Source organism: Seriola lalandi, unplaced genomic scaffold, assembly GCF_002814215.2.
Source record: "Seriola lalandi dorsalis isolate HSWRI2012SDOR001 ecotype SW California unplaced genomic scaffold, Sedor1 jcf7180002053930, whole genome shotgun sequence".
NCBI lineage: Eukaryota > Metazoa > Chordata > Actinopteri > Carangiformes > Carangidae > Seriola > Seriola lalandi.
In genome coordinates, this window is record NW_019524483.1 from 546,245 (window position 1) to 566,605 (window position 20,361).

Here is a 20,361-nt window from a genome sequence, read left to right on the forward strand (position 1 = left end):
GAACATTTTGAGTTGTCTCATACTTTTTCTTCTTTTCTTTCTTTTTTTTTTTTTTACAGTGGCATATCATATTAACTCCTGATTAAGGCTTTTTTTTGTTTATTTTACAGGAGCTATATTGCAAAAATATGACTCAAACAGCTGAGCAAGATTGGTTTATACTGATCATTTTATTTGGTGTATTTACAAACAAGCACATGCAGGAGGTGGACAGTGACTGACACTAGAGGGGCACTCAACTAAATGCAATAGTAGGACACAGGGGGATGTCTACAGGCTACATGACACCAGTGAGAGAAAGAGAGGAGGAGAGGGAGGTACAGGACCCATTGTTAAACACACACATGCACACATAAGTGAAAGTGCAGGATGTGCAGACACACAGATGTGCTCACACTCTTCGCTGCTTTCACTGTCTCATATGCTGCCATGTGCACGCACATACACACTTTCTCACTCACACACAAAGAACCCAGATAGATAGAGACACCCGATGGGTCAAATAGAGAGCTATTCCTTTCAAAAAACCTCAAGATCAATAAATAGTACATCCAATAAATTAACAGCTTTCAAACAAACGCATTTAGAGTATAATCTCACTTTTGAAAAAAAGAATATACACAAACAAACAGAAAAAAAGCATTAACACAACTTAATGTGTCAACTCATATACTATCTTTATCTAGACGTTATTTCTTGTAAACACCTAGGTATTATCCATTTGATGGCATTTTATTCTGATCACAAGTTACAAGTTATGAGCACTGGTTTAACATAATGCTACTCGACTGTTGCCATAGTGACAGTAATCTCATGCTACATGGCATTGACACAATAACATGAGGAACCTTTTAAGGACTGAGCTTTCCCTGATCGATAGCACTGAAACATTCCTGCTGAATTCAATGGAGGCTCTTTAGTGTCAGGTCTTTTTTTTTTTTTTTTTTTTAACCAGACTCTTATTTTCACTTTTAACTATTTAAGATATTACTTTAGGACTTAAGGTGGCACCTTGCATGAGAACATTAAATTATAATCATGGCTTTGTAAAACAAACAAAAAAGGATTTTAGTTGTACATTTATCCATATGCATAGTCATAAATACAGAATCTAGAGAATAACTAATAAATCTATGACACAAAGCAACATATTTCATATGAGCAACATTAGAATCAACATATCACTTCCACCACTACCACTTCTACTACCACTATCATTAATACCAATGATTATGATCAGCAAACATGGCAGGAAGGGGTAAAAGTTAAATACAAAAGCTGAGGTACAAGGTGAAGACCAGCCACCAAACCTACAGACTTTACAGTAGCAGTTATGAATTACATACATCATGGATTTTCTTATATAATTTTAAGTTCAGATAGTGTTGAACAAGAGCTGAGCATAGTTTTGTGACCCACGTTGGCCCTGTGAGGTTTTGGACGAGTGGAGAGCTTAGCTACAGATTGCTGTTGTCTGATACTATCCTCTAAAACTGTGTCGGGACAGAAAGATATTTTCTGGCATTAATTCGAAGCATTCATGGCACATTGCAATGCATACAGTGTTTAACGGTATGAATAACACTATGTCTAATTATTTGATGAATATGATGTCAAGGTAATGGCAATACATAAAGCACACAAGAGGGAAGATATTGGATTTCATACTTAAAACAAACACATACACCTTTCTTTTTGCATGTATGACAACCACTTAATGTGTGTGGAAAGTTGCAGATGTGAAGACAAAGAATTAATCCATTCATTATTAATCATCCACTTCTTCTATGTGGCCACAGTATTAAGCTGCTGCTTGTGTTTCACTACCTGCTTTCTCTTGCTCATCTATCTTTTCTATCTATCTTGGTAATAACAATCTCAATTTATGTATCTATATATATTTATATATATATATATATTCTTTTTTTTATGTATATTTATACAGTCAAATATAGTAGCAGAAACATGTCAAAACACACATGAACCAGGCGATAAAGGTGAGAAGTCAAGAGGGGTGAAAGGGCAATAGAACACAGATCTACACAGCTACAATTCACTACATTACTACGCAGTATGCAACAGGAGCTACGGCCCAGTACTCTGACATGCTCTCTCCCCTCGACAGCCTGCGAACCACGACTCTCTGCGGCTGACGAAAAGAGATATTTACGCGGTTACTACCAGGCTGTCGAGTGTCGCCTCCTCACGACAGGCAGCCGCTGATCTGACACCACTTGAATCTGCTAGTGGTTGATTGCACAGAATTTCCCCTGTGATCATTTTTTCTCAGATCAGTGGCTGAAGGCGAGGAAGGCCGAAACTGAGAAAGGGGCATTTAAAGGGATACTTCACTCTGAGATCAAAGATCTTCCAGTGTGAAATGGTCTAAATTTGACTTGAGTCATTATTTCACACCATCTGCTGCATTCCTGCTGCTAAAAAATCCATTAGTTGAATGCTACCAGACTGGATGGATTGTGATAGGGGGGGGGGACTCCCATATGTTCATAAAGGGAGAGGGCTGCAGACTGCTCCTGATGAACGTAAAGCATAACAGATGGCGTTTGAACTCAACTCAAACTCTAACCAAGCAAGTGTGAAATATCCCTTTCAGAGTAGAGGTGCCTCACCATCACCTCTCAATACTCGCCTAAAATATATATATATTTTTATTTTATTTTTTTTATTGATTGAGTGCAGCAGTTGTGGTGCCGAAGTCATATGATGAGGGACGTGTAGCCAATAGGTACCAGCCCCTCTTTGTCTCCCTGACGACAGCGAATCCAGTCTTGGTCGACGCCTCCTAACACCACGAGTTCCTCGCCTTTGCAGAAGCTGAGCTCTGAACCCGCCCCTGTGTGGTCGCACAGCGTTCGTACTGACCTGAGAACAGACAGCAGAGACTCTCTCAGACAAAATGGTCTACATTATACACCAACTATTTTTTTTTCAGCTTATGATGTAACCCAATCTTGTATGAGTCACAGTGCAGGATCACTCAAAATCAGACTGGTGAGTCACCAATTATAGTCTTTCAAAGGCAAAAATGATAACCAGTCTCTAGTGTCCCTTATACCAACTGGTGCTCCTGATGTGACAAAGAAGTCATTTTAAAATGGACAAATCATGCCACAACTAGAAATAAGAAGGCATGATGGGCAGACCAGGCATGATCTATTCCTTCCCGGCCAATTTCATTCTGTCTCAGCCAATAAAAATGCAAAAATCCATCCTTCATATCTCCATCGTTTCATTTCTCCTGTACCTGAGTGGTCGGGGTTTGTCCTTCATCTCCAGTGTGTCGACCTCTTTGTCTGACTCTGGCTCACTTTCTCCCTGAGGCTCCGCGGCCCTCCTCATCATCGGGGTGGAGCTGCTGCTCACCATTCTGGTCAGTGCTGTAACACCAGGAGCCAACCACTGAGAGGGACGCCTGGAGGGGGATAGAATATGAAAAAAAGCGGGGAAATCAAAAACAGACTATCCATGCAGGTTATTTGTGAGGTTGAATAGTTTCATGTTTCAATCAGCAGTAGCTGATTTAATTTATTCATTATTTGGCTGAACGTATACTAATCGTTGAAATCAGCTGCTGTATTGTACTGTATATCACAGCAGGTCAGCATGCTACACATTCATTGACTAACCTGGTTGGCGGTGTGTGACCTGTTGGGCTGTTGGGGCTTTTAGAGGCTCCAAACAGCCGACCAAAACCCCAGGGAATCTGACCACCACTGCTAACCGGAGTGTAGTCACTTCCTGTCTGGGTCTGGAGGTCCGGCAAATCTATTTTCATTTCCTCCTTCATCCCTGCAGACAGGCTCAGCTCAACCAGGTTCTGGCTAAATCGACCTCCCCAGCGCATCACCGCCCCCCACCCCTGTTGGATCACCTATGATTTAAAAAAAGAACCACATGTCAGCCCTGCAGGATCACACAATCATAAATGATTACAAATACTGAAACAGTCACACTGAAGTGGCTACCTGTCCTGCCTGCTGAGCAAGGCTGTCCTCCTCAACATCAGGAGGAGGTAACTCTCCAATTTCCTTCTCCTGCACCCACAACAGCTGAGGACTTGTCTGACCGAGAGAGACCGAAGCCTTTATGGGAGCAGCACCGAGATGTGTCGACTCCCCTGATCCTCTGTTCTTTGGATCAGCCAATGTTGAGGGTTTTTCTTTAGCTGCCTGACGTTCCGGGCTTCCAAAGTCTAATTCTGAGAGGCTTTCCATATATCTGCTGCCTGTGATTTTGGATTGGGACCCCTTTGTGGACTTCTGGAACCCTGCATCCTGACAGGGCGGACTGGGGATCTCTGGGCTGTGACTGTCTGGCTCCAAATGGTGGTGCTGGAAAAGCAGGTCGAGGTTGAAGGTCAACAGGCTGAGAGGCTGCAACACGAGCAGCAGCTCCTCGAACAGAGGCTGGCAGGTGGTCAGGGACAGACGCATAAAGGAGGTGGGACGGTGGTATGTCTCCAACACATCTGAGAGAAGAAGAAATCACTGTTGCTCAAATTCACGTTCAAAACAGTCACCACATGGACATGAAGGAAACTTACCACTGCAGGACTGAAGGTGAGACAGCCAGAAGTCAAGAGATTTGGTACTGGAAGAAAAAATAGAGAGAAGAAGAAAACTGAGAATACAAAGAGGAAATCTGCAGTGAATTCAAAATAGAGTGGAAAAATTACATTGTATTTTTTAATTATTGATTTGTGCTACCAGTGGAGACTAGAGAGGAATACTTACTTCAGTAGGCCAAGGAGGAACGCATTGAACCTGTGTTTGCTCTGTCTGAGCTGGGGAAGCTCCCCGACTCGAGCTTGTAGGTTGAACAAGGCTTGCGTTCTAGGACCTTGAAAAATGTGTTGAGAGGAAGAGGAGAAAATACATATGAAGAGGTGCAGACAGAGAAAGGACTCAACGGAGGAACTTATAGAGTTTAGTGAAAAATTGCAATGATGCTTGGCACTCACAGGCAAATCAATATCTGCATCCTGCTGTTCACTTTATTCAGCATTTTAGACACTAAAATCTAAGTATTGAGTGATGTGTGGACAAACAGACAAAGTCATGAGTTTATTATCATCTACCGGGAAATAAAACCCACAGAAATGACGTCCTAACATCCAAATCTTAATCTTATCCAAGTCTAAATAAGTTCATTTTTCTATGATCCTTGCTATGCTACCTGGCTTGGTGGAGGCCTGGACCAGGCCCCAGGCAGAGTTTGGCCTCCTGCCTGCAATCAGGTCACTCTGGTGGGGTTTTAAGCCATCGGTCAGCAAGCTGTGCAGGGCGGGGCAGAGGCACTGCAGCACCAGACGGCCCAGAGATGGATTTATAGTGCTGTCTCCTGATAAGGCCTGAGAGGAGAGGAGAGGAGAGGAGAGGAGAGGAGAGGAGAGGAGAGGAGAAGGGAGGAGAGGAGAGGGGAGGAGAGGAGAGGAGAGGAATGAGGAGCATGGGTGGAACGCATGGTGGGGGTGAAATGGGACAGGGTGAGGAAAAAGATGTGCAGTGATACGAAGAGACAGGGGAAGAGATCAGAAAGGATGTCTCAAGACAGGGAGGGAAGGAAAATGGGACACATACATAGGGGTTGAGAGAAACGGGGCGATGAGGGTTGGTATGATGTGATGAGAGGTGATTTGGGACGGGAGTTTGGAGTTAGTTTACAAAGAAATTATTGCATCTACGAGACTGGGTTATCTAAAGATATTCTAGTACCTTGTTAACTGAGAGAGACTGAAGAGAGACGGAACAAAACATGTGGAGTCAGAACAAGAAGAAAGGGAGGGAAATCATTTTCAGAGATAAACAAGACATTTATCACAACATGACATTTTTTCTAGATATAAAGACATTGATAATATGTAATTAAGAATGACAATATCTGTTGGGACGAAGAACTTCTTAACATGAAACAAACAAAAACAACAAAATTTAGTCATTCAAACAGAAAAGAAATATCCATAATGATGGAAATTCAACGGTGACTGACCTTCTGAACTACAGTCCGAGAAGAGCTGAACTGGGCCAAAATGGCTTCCACCGCCACACTGACCGCACTGACCAGAGCTGGAAGAAGAACAATGGTCTACAGTTAAACACAGAAAGCATTGGTTGAGTCTAAGACAACGATGCACAGCTGGGCAGGGGACAACCCACACCTTTCTTCTCCTGCAGACACAGAGAGGACAGGCCGAGACCTCTCATTGGAAACTTCACATCTTCGCCCATCCAGGACGTCTCTCCCCTCTGTACGGAGCCAGCGAATGAGACACTGCGAACAGCTGACAGCGACAGTGAAAGCGCAATTACTAAGTGTACAAATGTTTATAAAAAAAAAAAACAAACAAACAATTTCAACAGAAGCAAAATGAATCACCACAGACAGAAATGCCGTAACTGAAATATCAATGTTATTAGTAAGAGCAATTAAGCAGTGGAGAAGCATTGGATAAAGGCAGATAGAAGCAGATGGTACGACTGACAACAAACAGTGTGTGAACACATTCTGCAAATACTGTTTCACTGTGGTGAGCGTTCAACATCTGGATCTGTGAAGACAACTTCTTGTCTGCATCAGGGTCTGCATCAGGATCCCATGCATTAACCTCCACTCCCACAGATACACTCACACTAACACTCACACATACTTAGTATAAGCGTAAGCATACATAGGAAGAACTGCTGAGCAAGAAGGGAAACAACTGAGCTACCACAAGAATCAGTTCAGATACAATAACACATGTGCAAAGGGTGGGTGTTGTATACATACTCATGTTTATATAAATGGCGTTATATAAACCAGTTACATAGATGCAAACATTCATATAATGAACAAGATGCGATGGGCCTCAATTTTCTTTTTTTTTTTACACTACAACACCACCAACCAGCTACTTGGGTTGTGCTTTGCATGAAATGTATGTGTCAATTTCACACACAGCGTGCAACAACAACATGGAGACAGACAAGACGAGACGGACACAAGGACAGACAGATAGCGGAGAAAGTGGACAAAGAGAGAGTGATGAGTGTGACTCTAGACAACCTCTAACAAGAACAGCTGTTACCCTTCTGAAGGCCTTTTGCAAATTTGAAAGGACAGTGTAGATAAGACGTATCAGATGACCTGCAGGGAGCAGGCTTCTGATACATAAAGCAGCTAGAGTTACCCAGTTCTTTCAAATCTGCAAATCCCCCAGGTTGAAAAAGTGACAAAAGTGTGAGGGCAACCACATCCAGAGCAGAGAACAAAGACAGAAACAGACAGTAAAAGAGACAGACAGACACGCATGCAAGCTAGATGTCAGACAAAGAGATAGAGTGTAAGATGTAGGGAGGGAGAAGAGAGAGAGAAATCTTACTCGCCACGCGTGACTGCGGAGGAGCCTGGTTGAGTTTTGGGGGTAGGGGGGGCGCCCTGGGCGGTATAGGAGGGTAGAGGTTTGGATAGTAGAGGGGAGCAGCAAGGGCAGGCAAGGTGTGCGAGCGGGGGAAAAGCGGGGAGCTGAGGCAGGAGCCTGCTGCGCCTGAGGGGGGCACTCCGGGGCGGTGGGGAGGGGAGAGGGCTCCGATAGGGGAGAGGCGTGGAGGGGCACCCCTGTGCAGAGGGCAGTTCTTAGGGTGGTACAGGTAATAAGTGGGGAGAGGAGGAAGTTCTTTGGATGTCCTGACCTTGTTGCTGTTGTGGTCAGTGTTTGAGTGTGTGCACTTTTCTGAATACAGGGAATCCTTAGCACTGATGCTGTTTGAATGTGTCATCATGACATCTATGTTCTTATATGGAGTGGTGCAACCTGGTGCCTCAGTGGTGCCACTAACAGGTGTATCTGACTTAATGTCTGTGTCATGCTTCTTCTCTGAGTCACTGCAGTAGAGAGAGTCAAACTTACAAATGGAGTCAGACACAAACTCCCTGTCGTTAGTTTTGGAATCGCTGATAGATTGGTATGCCGAGAGTGTGTTTTGCTTAGAGATATTCCCATAATCACGAGGAGAGTCTACACTGAGATCAGCCAGGGAATCGCAGTTAAACCCAGAGCTTAAATCAATGCTGGAATCATCTCTGTGGATACAAGCTGAGCTGGCAGCAGGGGTCCACTGTGTGCTGCAGTGTTTGTCTGTAGACTCCCTGCCTACATGGTTGTGGGGCCTTGGATCTGCAAAGGGTTGGGAGTTACAGTAGCCTCTGCGAAAGGAAGGGAGGGCAGTGTGGAGGAAGTAGGGTTGGGAGGACTGGGCGAGGGAGAGTGGGGGGGAGGAAACTGCTTATAGGGAAGGGTCAAAAGGCCAAAAATTGTAAGGTGCAGCAGTCCAAATGGAGAGGGCAGGCGCACAAGCAGAGTAATATGAGGGAGCGAAGCGGAACCATGGACAAACAATGGAAACAACAGAATGGGATGGAAAGGTGAGGAAAATAAAGAAGAGTAAAGTAATAAAAAATGTGGCAAAGAAATGGGAAGGAGAGAGAGATGCAGAAAATGTTAGTGTCAGTCGAGAGAAAAATGCACATTCATGAATGTATTCCAGCAGAAATCATCATCATGTAACATCATGCAGTAATGCAGTATCTTGACAGGTAAAATAGTTGATTGACAGTTACAAATTGACAGTGTATGAGAGTCAATGGAGCTGATTTATGAAGAGCAATAACGACAGACTTTCGCTTAGAAGGGTTTGACACAACAGGAAATGATACTACTGCAAGAATAACTCATGAGCAGTCTCACAGCTGCATAGTAGAAATAGAAGAAACACTCATTCACCATAATGGAAATGCCACTATTAATCCAACGGTTATCATAGGTTAACAATCCGGGTTTTGTTTAAGGCATCTGGTTTCACTTTCTATTTCATAACATAACATGCAATTATGAATATCAAGTATAAGACACCACAGTGGGTGCCAATCCTTACGCTAAATGTTTCATACTTTACTGCAGTGCATGCCATCATCACCTCTGGATCACCTTCTCTCTCGCTTCCTGTTCTCTGCCTTTGTTTTCTATCTCTCTCTAGCTCCTTCCCCGCTACCCCTCCCCTCTCCACCGGTACAGCATACAGTGTAATGCTGAGTCAGTCAACAGATAACAGAGTTCTGCCCGTTCCTGCTCAATCACTGTGACTGTCTCTGTCTCTGCTTCAGAGACTATGGCAACACAGTTTTCATTACACTCAATTACCTGTGACAGACTGCTAAGTTGTGGGCTATAAAATGAGCTAGAAAGCAACCATACCTTGGTTAGACTTGGGCTGTCTTTGAACTGTAACCAACACATGATACTTCCTATTTTTCCCCTACACTGGCTCTCAGCCATTGGTCCATGTACTAAGATCCACCCCTCTGGCTCTTAAAGGTGTACACACCTACTGATGCCATGGCCACCACACCTCATTGCAGTGATTTGGGGGAAACTTCCACAGCACATAACTGTCATTAATCTGATCATTAGAATACACAGGTAAATTTGTGAAATAATGACAATAAAGTAATGACATAAATGTCACAGAAATTGTTGCACTAATAACATTAAAAGCTGATTTTTAAAATGAACCTACAGCCTACTGTAGCTAGACTTTGCCAATCTAATCCTTAATTTCTATGTGGCCTACTGCAGCACTGCCTGAGATGGGTAACTTGATCTGAGCTATCTGTGCCACTCTGGGGAGCAGGTGGGGGGATGGTGAGGAGACAGGATAGACAGCAAGAGAAAAGCATGTAAACATCCAAAGCTGATGGGATTTAAAACTACTGCAAAGGGGAAAAAGATTGGGAATAGAATTTTACAGACAGAAAGATAAAACGAGAGAGAGATGTGAGCTGAGAGTTGGAGGGAGAAAGGAGAAAGAGAAAGGTAGTGAGCTCAGCGGGGCCTCCATTATCCCCCTCCCCTTGGTCTGAAGAGTGGATGAATAATTGAATAAGGCAGTGGTGACATCACACTCTGATAACCAGTACAGGAAATACTGGCTGGAAAGTTTCCAACCTCCCCTTTCTCCTCATATTACCTCCACCCCACTCCCTGTCTTTATCCCTCCATCTCTCCCTCTTGTTCATACTTCTTCTTCTCCAGCCTCTATTGTCTTACTTGCCTCCTCCGTCTGAAATCACCCTCTGTTTATCCCTCGTCATCATTTATCCATCACATCATCACGCATAATCCTTTTCTGTGACTCATGCTCGTCCTCCGTCTCTTTGCTCTCATTCCATTTATCATGTCCATAAATGAGTCTACATTTTAATCTCCCTTGGTTTTTATTTCCTTCTACTGTTCTGTCCAAGCATGTTATTTGTGCACCACTGAGAAAGTGAACACGCTGACTGTCTTTCTCCATCTGTTTCTCATCATCTGCCCATCTCAGGTTGGTCATGTCGTCCACTGAGTTACACTAAGTTACTCTGATGTATTTATTTTCTTTCACACACACACACAAAAATGCACATACACGAACGAAGATCTTTATCATTATTAGCATTATCATGGAATTCATACTCACCTGTAGTTCTTGATTGAAAAGTCCTTCCTCCATCGGCACGTCCTCTCACCTCCACCTCCTCCTCTTTTTCTTCTTCCTTCCTTTCCTTTTCCTCCCTCTTAACTTCCTCACCCTCCCACTCTCTGCCCATGGTCCACAGGCTGCTGTCACTGACTGAGCAGCCAATCTTCTGTGATGGGCACAGCTCCGGTTGACCGCCCTCCTCGTCAGCTCTCTTGAGCATTTCCTTCAGAGCAGCCATTGAGGTGAGAGCCGGCGGCGGCTGCATGAACAGGGCCTGAGCCTGAGAGGTGTATTCCCACTGGTTGCCATCGGTGCCTGCCTTCTCTCTCCTCCACTTCAGGTTGTACAGTATATCTGCATCTGGAGTGATGACTGTGGGGTCAGGGTCTGGGTCAGTGATCACCTTTGTTTGGGGGCAAGTGCTCTTGTTGCGGAAACGCAGCTCTTTGAAAGTTGTGACTTTTGGCGCTGACCCTGGAGATGACCCTGACGAACTGGGCTTCCTTTGGGTTTCCATGTGAGATCTTCTCATTTCCAGGGCCAGAGGCTGTGGCGGGGCGTCACAATCAGGTGTGAACGCTATAAGCCAATCAAATCGCTCAGGTTGTGCAGAGTTGGCAGGGAGAGTGCTGACTTTGAGGGGTGGCAAAGACGGGGGGATTGGTGGTAAGGGGCGAGGAGGAGGAGGAGGGGGAGGTGAATCTGGTAACTCAGGAGGATAATGGAAAGTCTCAAAGCTCATGCTCTGTGCTTTAGTCTCTTGTGTATTGCTAAGACCAGTGCTGTAGTAATGGTCGGAAGTCACACCAGCGTTCCTCTTCCTTCTTCTTGCCATCTCTGTGAAGGAGGTGGTCCTTTGTGTGTCTTTGCTCTCCTCTCTCTTTTTGCCTTCTTCAGCGATATCTACTCTATGATCTCCATCCAACTTTCCTCTGCTGCTGCATCCACCTCTAGCCACGAATTCAGCATCAAATTCCTTCTCCTCCTCCCTGTCTTGTAGTCTGAACTCATGTGACTCCACAGATCTAGATGGAAGACGATTATCTCCATCTCCCTCATCCTCTAACCCTCCGACACAGACACCAAGCTCTGGGCTGAGTTTGAGGAGCTCAGCTTGGGTCAATCCTGCAAGCATCAATAACTTCCGAATCTCTACATCCAGGGCATGGAAGGAGGGGGGAGGAGGCAGGGCAGGTGGAGGTGGTATGGCAGGGGGGGATGTGGAGATAGAGATAACAGGTGGAGGAGGAAGAGGTGGTGGCCGCGTGGTAGGAGGTGGTAGCGACAGCGGGGTCTTTTCCTGTTCGACTTGAAGAGCAGCAAGCCGCTGTGCCTCCTTCCTGGCAAGGTGGCGCTTCCGAGGGGGAGGGATGGGAGGAGTTGGGGTTGGGATAGCTGGAGGTGGAGAAGGAGTGGTATAGAGGGTGAGATAAGGTACCGGTTTAGAGGCAGGGAGAGGAGGAACTGATGGTGGAGATGGAGGTAGGGGTTTCTCGCACCTAAAAGTGGTGAACGTGGGGGATGATGAGTTAGGGGAGAAAGTAGACAGTGTAGGAGACGTGGAGACAGCCATGGAAGTGGTCTCCCTGCTGATATTGATGTAGGTGTGGAGGTAAGAGCTCACGCTGGCGTGACGCGCTGGAGGCTTCGGGGGTCTAGGTGGCGGCTCGACGGGGGAAGGGGTGAGGGAATCTGGAACGAGGGGATCATCGCAGTCTGATGGAGCAGTGAGGTCGACCCCAGCATCTGAAAACTCCTGAGAGTCTCCCATTGTTCCCCCGCGGTTTTTATACAATTTCCAGGGAATGTCGATGTTGCCCATTTCATCCATGACATCCGAGAGGTCCTGTTCCTCCAGGTCTCCGAGGTCAAATCCCTTCTCATGGAGTTTGGCGATGTAGGCCAGTTTTACCTCTCGGTTGACTTTCTCCAAGCGATCCAGGTGATCTAACCGATCCCTTAGAACATCCCAGTGCTGTTCCCCCTCCAGATCCCAACGAGCCACTTGGATCACCTGGCTGAAGCGCTCCATTTTCCCAAACTCCCCTACTGATTCTAGAAAGTCGAGCAAACCTAGTTTGGTGACCTCAGAATCCCCTTTGACTCCTAAATAATCAGGAGAAGGGGAGTCCAGGGCCGAGGGATAGCCCTCATCTGGGGAGCAAGGGGGAATCGGGGAATGTGATGCTAAGGTGAAGGGATTGCGACTAAGAGGAAGGGATGGGGGTGAGCGCGCAGGAGGCTGGCATTCGGAGGCTTGAGGAAGAGAATGGTCTTTGGGGGACATAGCGACGGAGAGATTTTCTTGGTCATGAGAAGAGCAGATGGAGGCGGATTGATCTGCACAGTCAGACTCCAGATCAGAGCAGGAGCTGATGGAAGTGGAGGATGAGGAGGTAGAAGAGGAGAGTGAGAACTCCAGGAGGGAGGGGGGGCAGTCACAGCATGAGGGCACCAGAGTGTCATCATCATCGTCGTCGTCATCATTGTCAGCCTCCTCTTCATCATCATCGATATCAATATCCCCACTGCTCTCTTCTTCGTCGTCTTCTTCTTCTACTTTTACATTTTTCTTGTTGTCCAGGTCCTCGCTTTCACCTGCATGTTTGTCTTCATTTTCCAGACTGGCAGCAGGGCAGGCAGAGGGCTCCAGCTGGGCCTGCACTTGTGATGGAGGTTGACGTTGCTCCTTGGCCCCCGTCCCATCCTTCCCCTGGGGTAACGGGGCCGGAGGAGGAGGAAGCTGTAGCTGCTGTCTGAGAGAGATGGTGTTGTTGTTATTGTGGTTATGGTTGAACATACTGTTGTTGTCCTGTGGGGAGCGGCCATCGCAGCACAGACACGGGAGGCTCGGCTCGTTGCAATTCGGGTCAAGAGGGAGAACGGATGGAAGCGGAGGAGGCGGAGCAGCTGCAGGTGCAATTTTGGTTGCTGCAGATGCACGAGCATTCTTGGGTTTGGGTTTAGCTAGTTTGGAGATGGTGGTACCCTGTTTCTGAGAGGAAAACCTGGACTGGTTTACTGGAGCTCGAGGCTGCACTCCCACCCTGGTCCTGGTGGGTGCAGCGGGGCCTTTAGTAGGCCGGCGTGGGGAGGATGTGGTGATTGTGTTCATGTTTTTATCCTCCCTCTGAAAACCAGGGCCATGAGACTTTGGTGCAGCTAAGGTATTGGTCCTTCTGCTGACGTCAAAGCGCCGCGGCTTTGGAGGCTGAGAGGAGCTGCTAGAGGACTGCATTGTGGAAATGGGACTTTTTAGGATACTGTGATATATCTGTTGCTATAGAAACAAGTGTTGTAAAGGCTGGAGGGATCCAAACAATGACGCGCCGTGACGGTCACATCTTGGCTTCACTCCCAAGATCCTGTAACATCAAAGGAGACACACAGTGAACGACTATGAGCAACCTCTGCTCATCAAAGACCATTTTCTTGCTCTACGATGTTTTCATATTAGGCTAAGTCTTTGAAGTTAAAAATCCATCGTCAGGACAATTCATTAAAACCCAATTGCTTTAGGCTTTCCGTTTTATAATTATCACGGCCCAAGTCCTGGGAGGACACAGCGGTGATGCGAACGCACACACTGTCTCAAACACATTCCTGTAAAAAAAACAAAAAAAAACACATCTTCAGGCATCACCACTCAAGGAAAGTAATTAGACCTGAAATGATTAGTCAATTAATAAATCAACAGAAAATTAACCAACAACTATTCTGATAATCAATTAATTGCTAAAAGTTGCAAAAATACCAAATGTTCGCTGGTTCCAGCTTCTCAATTGTGAATTGTTTTCATGGCATTTTATCAAAGTAAACTGAGTATCTTTGGATTTTGGACTGTTGCATGCACATAACAAGACATTTAATGATAATGATAAAAATATGTGTAATTAAATTCAAATTTTTGAAGCACCATTTTGGGGACAGCATTGAGATGCTACAGTAATTTGGTTTTGCAATAGTTCAGTAAATAAATACTTGTATGTACATAAGAGAAGTGCAGCTTCAATTTTTTTTTTCAATGTATGTGTCCACCTTGTTGTGCTTCTTGGTTTCCAGGTGTTATATACAGTATCTATTCAAAGTCAAACACCCACACACATACATATCACATGAAATGGTCCCCCATGATAATAATCGTCAGCTTGTTTGTAGCCTAATAAATGTCACTCATCGTCTTCATCTGTTCTGTTCAGCTTCACTGAGCTCTGATATTCATGAGTTTACAGTAGTCAAGCTGTCTCCATCTGTGCCATGTCCGTCCTGACAAGCAGACAAGAGGCAGCAAGATCTAGATCAAAAAGAAATGACGTTTTGCTTTTTATAAAAAAAACAAAAAAACACCATACCTAGAGCAATGACTGAACATAAGGCAAATCTAACTGGAGCATGAAATAATCAGACAGCGGCACTGACCAACTCCAAGTCTGCCTCTTTTAAAGCCCATCTACCAAAGGCTATTGCTCATATATTCCTCCACAGTGCCCTTCACATCACTGAGGAATACAAATCACTCAAGTGATTGCTTACATTGGGCCTTCGTCTGAATGGCTATTAAAGACAAGACAGCCTTGAAATAAAACAAAAAAAACATCATATCATCATATGTAATTTAACCCGTCCTGAGCACAGTATTTACCCCTGCATTTATTGATCCCACAGAGCTGATGGAGACAGGGAGGGTAGGAGGAGGGCGAGGAGGAGGAGGAGGGGGAGGAGGGGGTACCTCCAACCGCATCGCCCTGATATACAGGCCCATCCACCCATATTATAACTCAAATGTTACACATAATATTCAGACTTCCCATCAAAATGCATAACATGTAACACATTCACGCGTTTAAAGGGTTACAGAAATATCAGTTAAGAGCAGAATTGCACGTTTCCAGATCTACGCAGCCTCTGTGTGGGAACAGGAGGTTTTGCTGAGCCGAACCCGACCGCGCAGGCTCATTTAAAAACATACAATAAATACACAGCAGTGAAATAAAATGGCACTCGACTCACGATCAGGTTCAGGTAAAGATGGATGAAGGTCTCCATCTCGTCGGGCTCTCTCGCATCCCAGTCCTCCGTGTGAATGTGAGGCTCTCCGACGTTTACAGCCTCAGCATCCGTCTTCTCGCGAGCATCCAACAAACCAACGTTCCCACCCCTCACCCCCCATGCCAACCAAACCACACCCCTTACTTGCCTTATCATCACATTCAATTTATCTTAAGTCATTTTCAGCTTAACCTCCTTTCCAAAATTAATTTTTTGAGCCCAAGTGTTAACAGGGAGAACCTAATTTCCTTTAATTTGTCTTAAATCATCCCATTAGCAATTCACTCATGCATTCATTAATCTGTCTTTAAGGAAATTACCTAACATGCAAACTTCACCTATAGCCAGCTAGGGCTGCTGTTACCATTTATATTAATCAGTCATTAATCTTAAAATTACTTTCTTAATAAATTGATGAATTTAGTCAATCAGAAAATAGCCAGAATACCCATTATGATTTCCTAGAGCCCAAGATAATATCTTAATATAGCTTCTTTTATCTGACTTAAAGTCCAAATCCCAAACATATTCAATTTACTCTCACATATGACAAATTAAAAGAATCAAATCATCACATTTGAGAATCCTAAAGCAGAGAACTAATTGCAGTTTTGTTTAAGAAAGGACTGAAATTATTCATCAGTTCTCAAAATTGTTGCAGTATTTTCTTTTATTTTATCTAATTGATTAATTATGCAAACATTTTAGCTAATTTTAACTCTTTAGCTTACATTTTAGCTAACACACACACACACACTCATGCACAATAAGATGAAAAAGACAGAAAAATACTGGACATATATTTTTTATTAAAAGCAATAACATCCAGGAGCAATATAAAAATAAATGGAATTAACACAGCTGATCAGGCTTGAACCTCTGTCCGTAGTCAGGATACATCTCCTGTCATATCTGTACTATCCCTTTTAGTTTATTATCAGTTAATAAATCTATTCTTCCATCACTAAACCATTTCGCTATATTATTTAATGTGTATCTTCATCTGGCCAAACATTTCCCAAGGCAAATAAACATGAAAACGCCCGGAGTCATCTTTGTATAAATGACTGGTTACACTGTACATTATGCACTGGCTTCAATAAATAGAACTTAAGAGACAAGCTGTTTGAAGACATCCACATCCAAATATCTACAAATCACTGAAAAGCTAAGAAACTGCCGGCAGGACTTTGAAATGTCACAGTCCTGTTTGGGTCAGAGCCCCTGGCCGACTCTCTTTATTTCGAGAGGTGTTCATTTGTGCATCATGATAAGAGTCAAAAGTGAACCAGGCTGATGCACCTGACACTGTTTGTATAACTTCCAATCATTCATCATTCCTTCTCACTTGTTCCTCTTGTAGATTTTCTTGGCAAAGTTGAGGAAGACTAAGTGAGGAAGGTTTTGAGCGTGACAGGCGATGAGTTTCTGTAGCCGCTGGTAGCTCTCATCTTCATATTTGTGGTACAGTGTTGGCATTTGCAGGGTGTTGTACAGCGCTTTGACCTTTTCTACCTTGGCTTCATCGTGGCGCCCGTAACATGCCTGAGGAGGAGATGAAAATGAAGTCAACTTCTGCTAACATGCTAGCGAGTGAGTGTACTATCTCTCTTTCAGAGGGTAGCCATCATAAACACGGAGGAGTCAAAGGATAAAAACAAGGGCACCCTGGTCTCAGCGAATAATCAGTTTTGATCGTAATCATTTATTTCAGACAATAATTGATGACAAAAGTTTCTATCGCTGCAGAGATTTGAATGCATTTTTGTTTGTATTGTTTGTATATCTGGACAAGTGATTGAATATCATCAGCTGCCATACAGTTTACTGTACTTCTTTAGTTTATCTGAATATATTTGAGCCACAGAATCTTTGCATACAACTCAGCCACATAATATCAAAGCATATCTTTAAGTGTTTAAATCGAAAGGGTTGTTAGTCCCACCTCCAGCTCTGCTCTCTGTTCTGGAGTCATGATTTCCATGGCTGTCACTACCAGCCAGCTGCATTTGTTGTCCTGGATGTCTGTACCAATCTTTCCTGTCACAGCAGGGTCACCATAACAGTCAAGGTAGTCATCCTGTAAATGACATACATGGGATGGTTATTAACTCGGTACATTCTGCAGCATATTACCCAATATGTAACGTGAAAGAGGGATGATGCGTGAAAGTAATTACCTGTATTTGGAAAAACTCTCCCATCTCGAGCAAGATGTGTTTGGCATTATTGTGTTCTTCTTCACTGTTGATCCCTGCCTACAAAGGTATAGTAAAATAGTTAGGAGAAAGTGTATGACATTTTCTGTTTCTGTCTCTCGTTTCGTCTGGTCATTTTCCAACCTTTTTTCAAAGCCCGTTCTGTAACTTTTAATTCACTACCACACTTCAGTGTCATCACCATCATGTCCATGAGTTTTTTTCCTCTCATGTGTTTGCAGTATAAACACACTCACCATGTACATTGCAGCTGCCACTGGGAGGTAAAAAGAGTAGAAGGCAGTCTTGTATTTTACAATAGCTTTGTACCTGAAAGAACAGAAGAGAAACCATTAGATTCATTTGCTGCGGTAAACAATATTCGCAATGTTCTTCTCTGCAAACTTAACAGATTTCACTTCATTACCTCTCCATTGTGAACCTGTTGAGGTCAATCTGTCCTGGGGGGGCTGTCATGAGGTCCAGAGCTTGGCCAAGCTCTGTCTGGAAAGATGTCTGAAGCACACAGAAATGCAGTCAGAATCCTGTGTTAGTGTGGGTGTGTAATCAATCAGTACGTATAGTACCTCAGTAAACAGCTCCAGTAGGTGAACGTAGTACGGCTGGTCCCTGCAATGTCTGCGTAGTAGTCTGTAGATTGACGCTTCTAAGAGAAATGAATCATTGATGGCCTCCAGACCGATTCCATCCTTAAAAATAAGCACGCAGGATTGACGTGAGAAACTGAGCCAACTGACAACATTCATAGTGAAAAATACCACACAATAATTACCACACTACAAAAAAAAGCCATTTTAGTCTCTGTGTATCTGGAATACATCAACTCTCACCTTCTTGTACCAGCAGGGCTGTCCTCTCCGAGTCACAGATGCATCCATGATATCATCTGCCACGAGGAAAAATGCCTGAAGCTGCAAGAAACGGGGACACAGTTATAACACTAAATGACTTAGAGGATGTCAAACCACATGCAAATGGTCATTACAACAGCCAGTCTGACTCTGTGCTTAAGAGATTAAGTTTCAGCAACACTTTGGGTTGCACATGAAAAAAACAAAACAAAACAAATACATGAATCTATAAGGCTAGAGTCTGAAAAAAATCTTATCAAATCAATAAGGTTAAGATAACAGGTATGGATTAATTTGCTGATTGTGTTAATTAACTGGTTTGAAGTATAACAAACACTCGCTCTACTCTGTTCAGCATTCGTCGTTACAAATAACGTAAATCTTTAAAATGGGGTAATAAATATATAGGTACATGTTTAAAAGGGGCATAGTAACATTAAACGGGTAGGCAGCTTAGTTTTTGTCAAATGTGAACAGGTAAAAAAATGTGACTTGAAAGGACTTGGTGCATTAGTGTGTATTTACTGCACCAGGACAATGCATGTGGAAGGTGAATGTGCGTGTGAAGGAACATGTCACTAATAGCTTTTAGACAACAGTGCACATCTATGGAGCAATGTGACATTGTAACTTATATATTTCCCTTTAACATGCCATATCATATCATACTGCATACATACCAACTCAATGCACCAGCCAACCAACAGAGCCCGCTGTACAATGTCCTGGGTGAGCTGAGAGGGTGGGAGAAGCTCCCTAAGTGAGCCAATCACAGACAGGCCTCGGTTCCTCTTTCCTCCAGGGGCATTGTACACCAAAACCTATGAGCAAAGGGTACAGAGAGAACTTACGTGAAACAGCAGTTCAGCACTTGTCAGACAATACTCGGCATGGGACAAGACAACATACATACCTCTCTCAACCTGTTGAGAGCGTCTGCCAGCACAGGATCGGCGAGGTCCCTTTCTGTGAGCTCTGTCACCAGCTCCTGAAACTGGGCTTCAAACAGCTGAGAGTCTGACAGCAACGCTTTTTTGGTGTGCGTCCCATTGCAAGTGCTGTCTCCCTGGAAAGACGAGGTGCACAACAGAAGAGGCGTGCTTTTTAATTTAAGCGGGGACACCGCCAACCACACTTTAGTGGTATTACTGACCAAGCTGAGCAAACGTCTCATTCCCGACCCGCCAAGTGTCCTGACCAACGATAAACAAGCTGTGGTCTCTCAGACTGTACCAACTACTCAAGAAATGACATAGCGTTAGAAAATTGTTGTTCCGGGTGAGGAAAACTGCCAGGCTAGTCTAGTTAGCTCCATGGTGTCATGTCCTGAGAGCAGTAAGCAAGAACAAGGATTAGGTGAAGAGAATTACTATTATTAGCTAGCAAGTTCCGTTGTCAGGACAAGAAGCGTTAGCTGACATTAGTCTACATTGTCCTCCTGCATCCTGTCAGTTAACTAAGTTAGCTTTAGCATACCGAATCAACGTAATTTCTGTTGGTACACATGCCTTTACATACCATAATGATAAAATCCAGTTATCCCAAACTGTTCAGTATAATACAGCAGAAAAGCTTATCTTCTGTTTCTTAGTCTTGCTGTCCTACTGAAGCCTGTGAACGTCTCTTAAAACCAGGATGTGTAGATCGTAGTTCGCTGTCCCGCTACCGTCCGTTTTATTACAACGCAGCAGAACTAGGTTTCCCAAAACCCCTTGCGAGTAGTGC

General features: G+C 44.1%; 2 protein-coding genes across 6 annotated transcripts; both read right to left on the reverse strand.

The window, feature by feature from the left end:
• Nucleotides 1–151: 151 nt before the first annotated feature.
• On the reverse strand, nucleotides 152–15,601 carry rusc1 (RUN and SH3 domain containing 1). Of its 4 annotated transcripts, XM_023402370.1 has the most exons (13): nucleotides 15,528–15,601; nucleotides 10,515–13,882; nucleotides 7,382–8,281; nucleotides 6,179–6,301; nucleotides 6,010–6,086; nucleotides 5,736–5,753; nucleotides 5,197–5,371; nucleotides 4,755–4,860; nucleotides 4,565–4,611; nucleotides 3,987–4,489; nucleotides 3,648–3,892; nucleotides 3,266–3,433; nucleotides 152–2,883 (listed from the first exon to the last, which is right to left on the reverse strand). In XM_023402370.1, the coding sequence occupies exons 2-13, from the start codon at nucleotides 13,753–13,755 to the stop codon at nucleotides 2,718–2,720; spliced, it is 5,769 nt and encodes a 1,922-aa protein (XP_023258138.1). In that variant the 5' UTR covers nucleotides 13,756–13,882; nucleotides 15,528–15,601; the 3' UTR covers nucleotides 152–2,717. The 4 variants fall into 4 exon arrangements, with proteins under 4 accessions (XP_023258138.1, XP_023258141.1, XP_023258139.1 ...); XM_023402373.1 differs by lacking the exon at nucleotides 7,382–8,281; XM_023402371.1 differs by lacking the exon at nucleotides 5,736–5,753.
• A 754-nt stretch (nucleotides 15,602–16,355) lies between these two features.
• fdps (farnesyl diphosphate synthase (farnesyl pyrophosphate synthetase, dimethylallyltranstransferase, geranyltranstransferase)) lies at nucleotides 16,356–20,310 on the reverse strand. 2 transcript variants are annotated; one of them, XM_023402330.2, is made up of 10 exons: nucleotides 20,155–20,310; nucleotides 19,550–19,702; nucleotides 19,317–19,457; nucleotides 18,616–18,696; nucleotides 18,352–18,474; nucleotides 18,192–18,280; nucleotides 18,022–18,094; nucleotides 17,747–17,824; nucleotides 17,512–17,646; nucleotides 16,356–17,111 (listed from the first exon to the last, which is right to left on the reverse strand). In XM_023402330.2, exons 1-10 carry the CDS (start codon nucleotides 20,155–20,157, stop codon nucleotides 16,911–16,913), a joined length of 1,077 nt encoding a protein of 358 aa, XP_023258098.1. In that variant the 5' UTR covers nucleotides 20,158–20,310; the 3' UTR covers nucleotides 16,356–16,910. The 2 variants fall into 2 exon arrangements, with proteins under 2 accessions (XP_023258098.1, XP_023258097.1); XM_023402329.2 differs by lacking the exon at nucleotides 20,155–20,310 and having other exon boundaries at nucleotides 19,550–20,141.
• Between the last annotated feature and the right edge of the window lie 51 nt (nucleotides 20,311–20,361).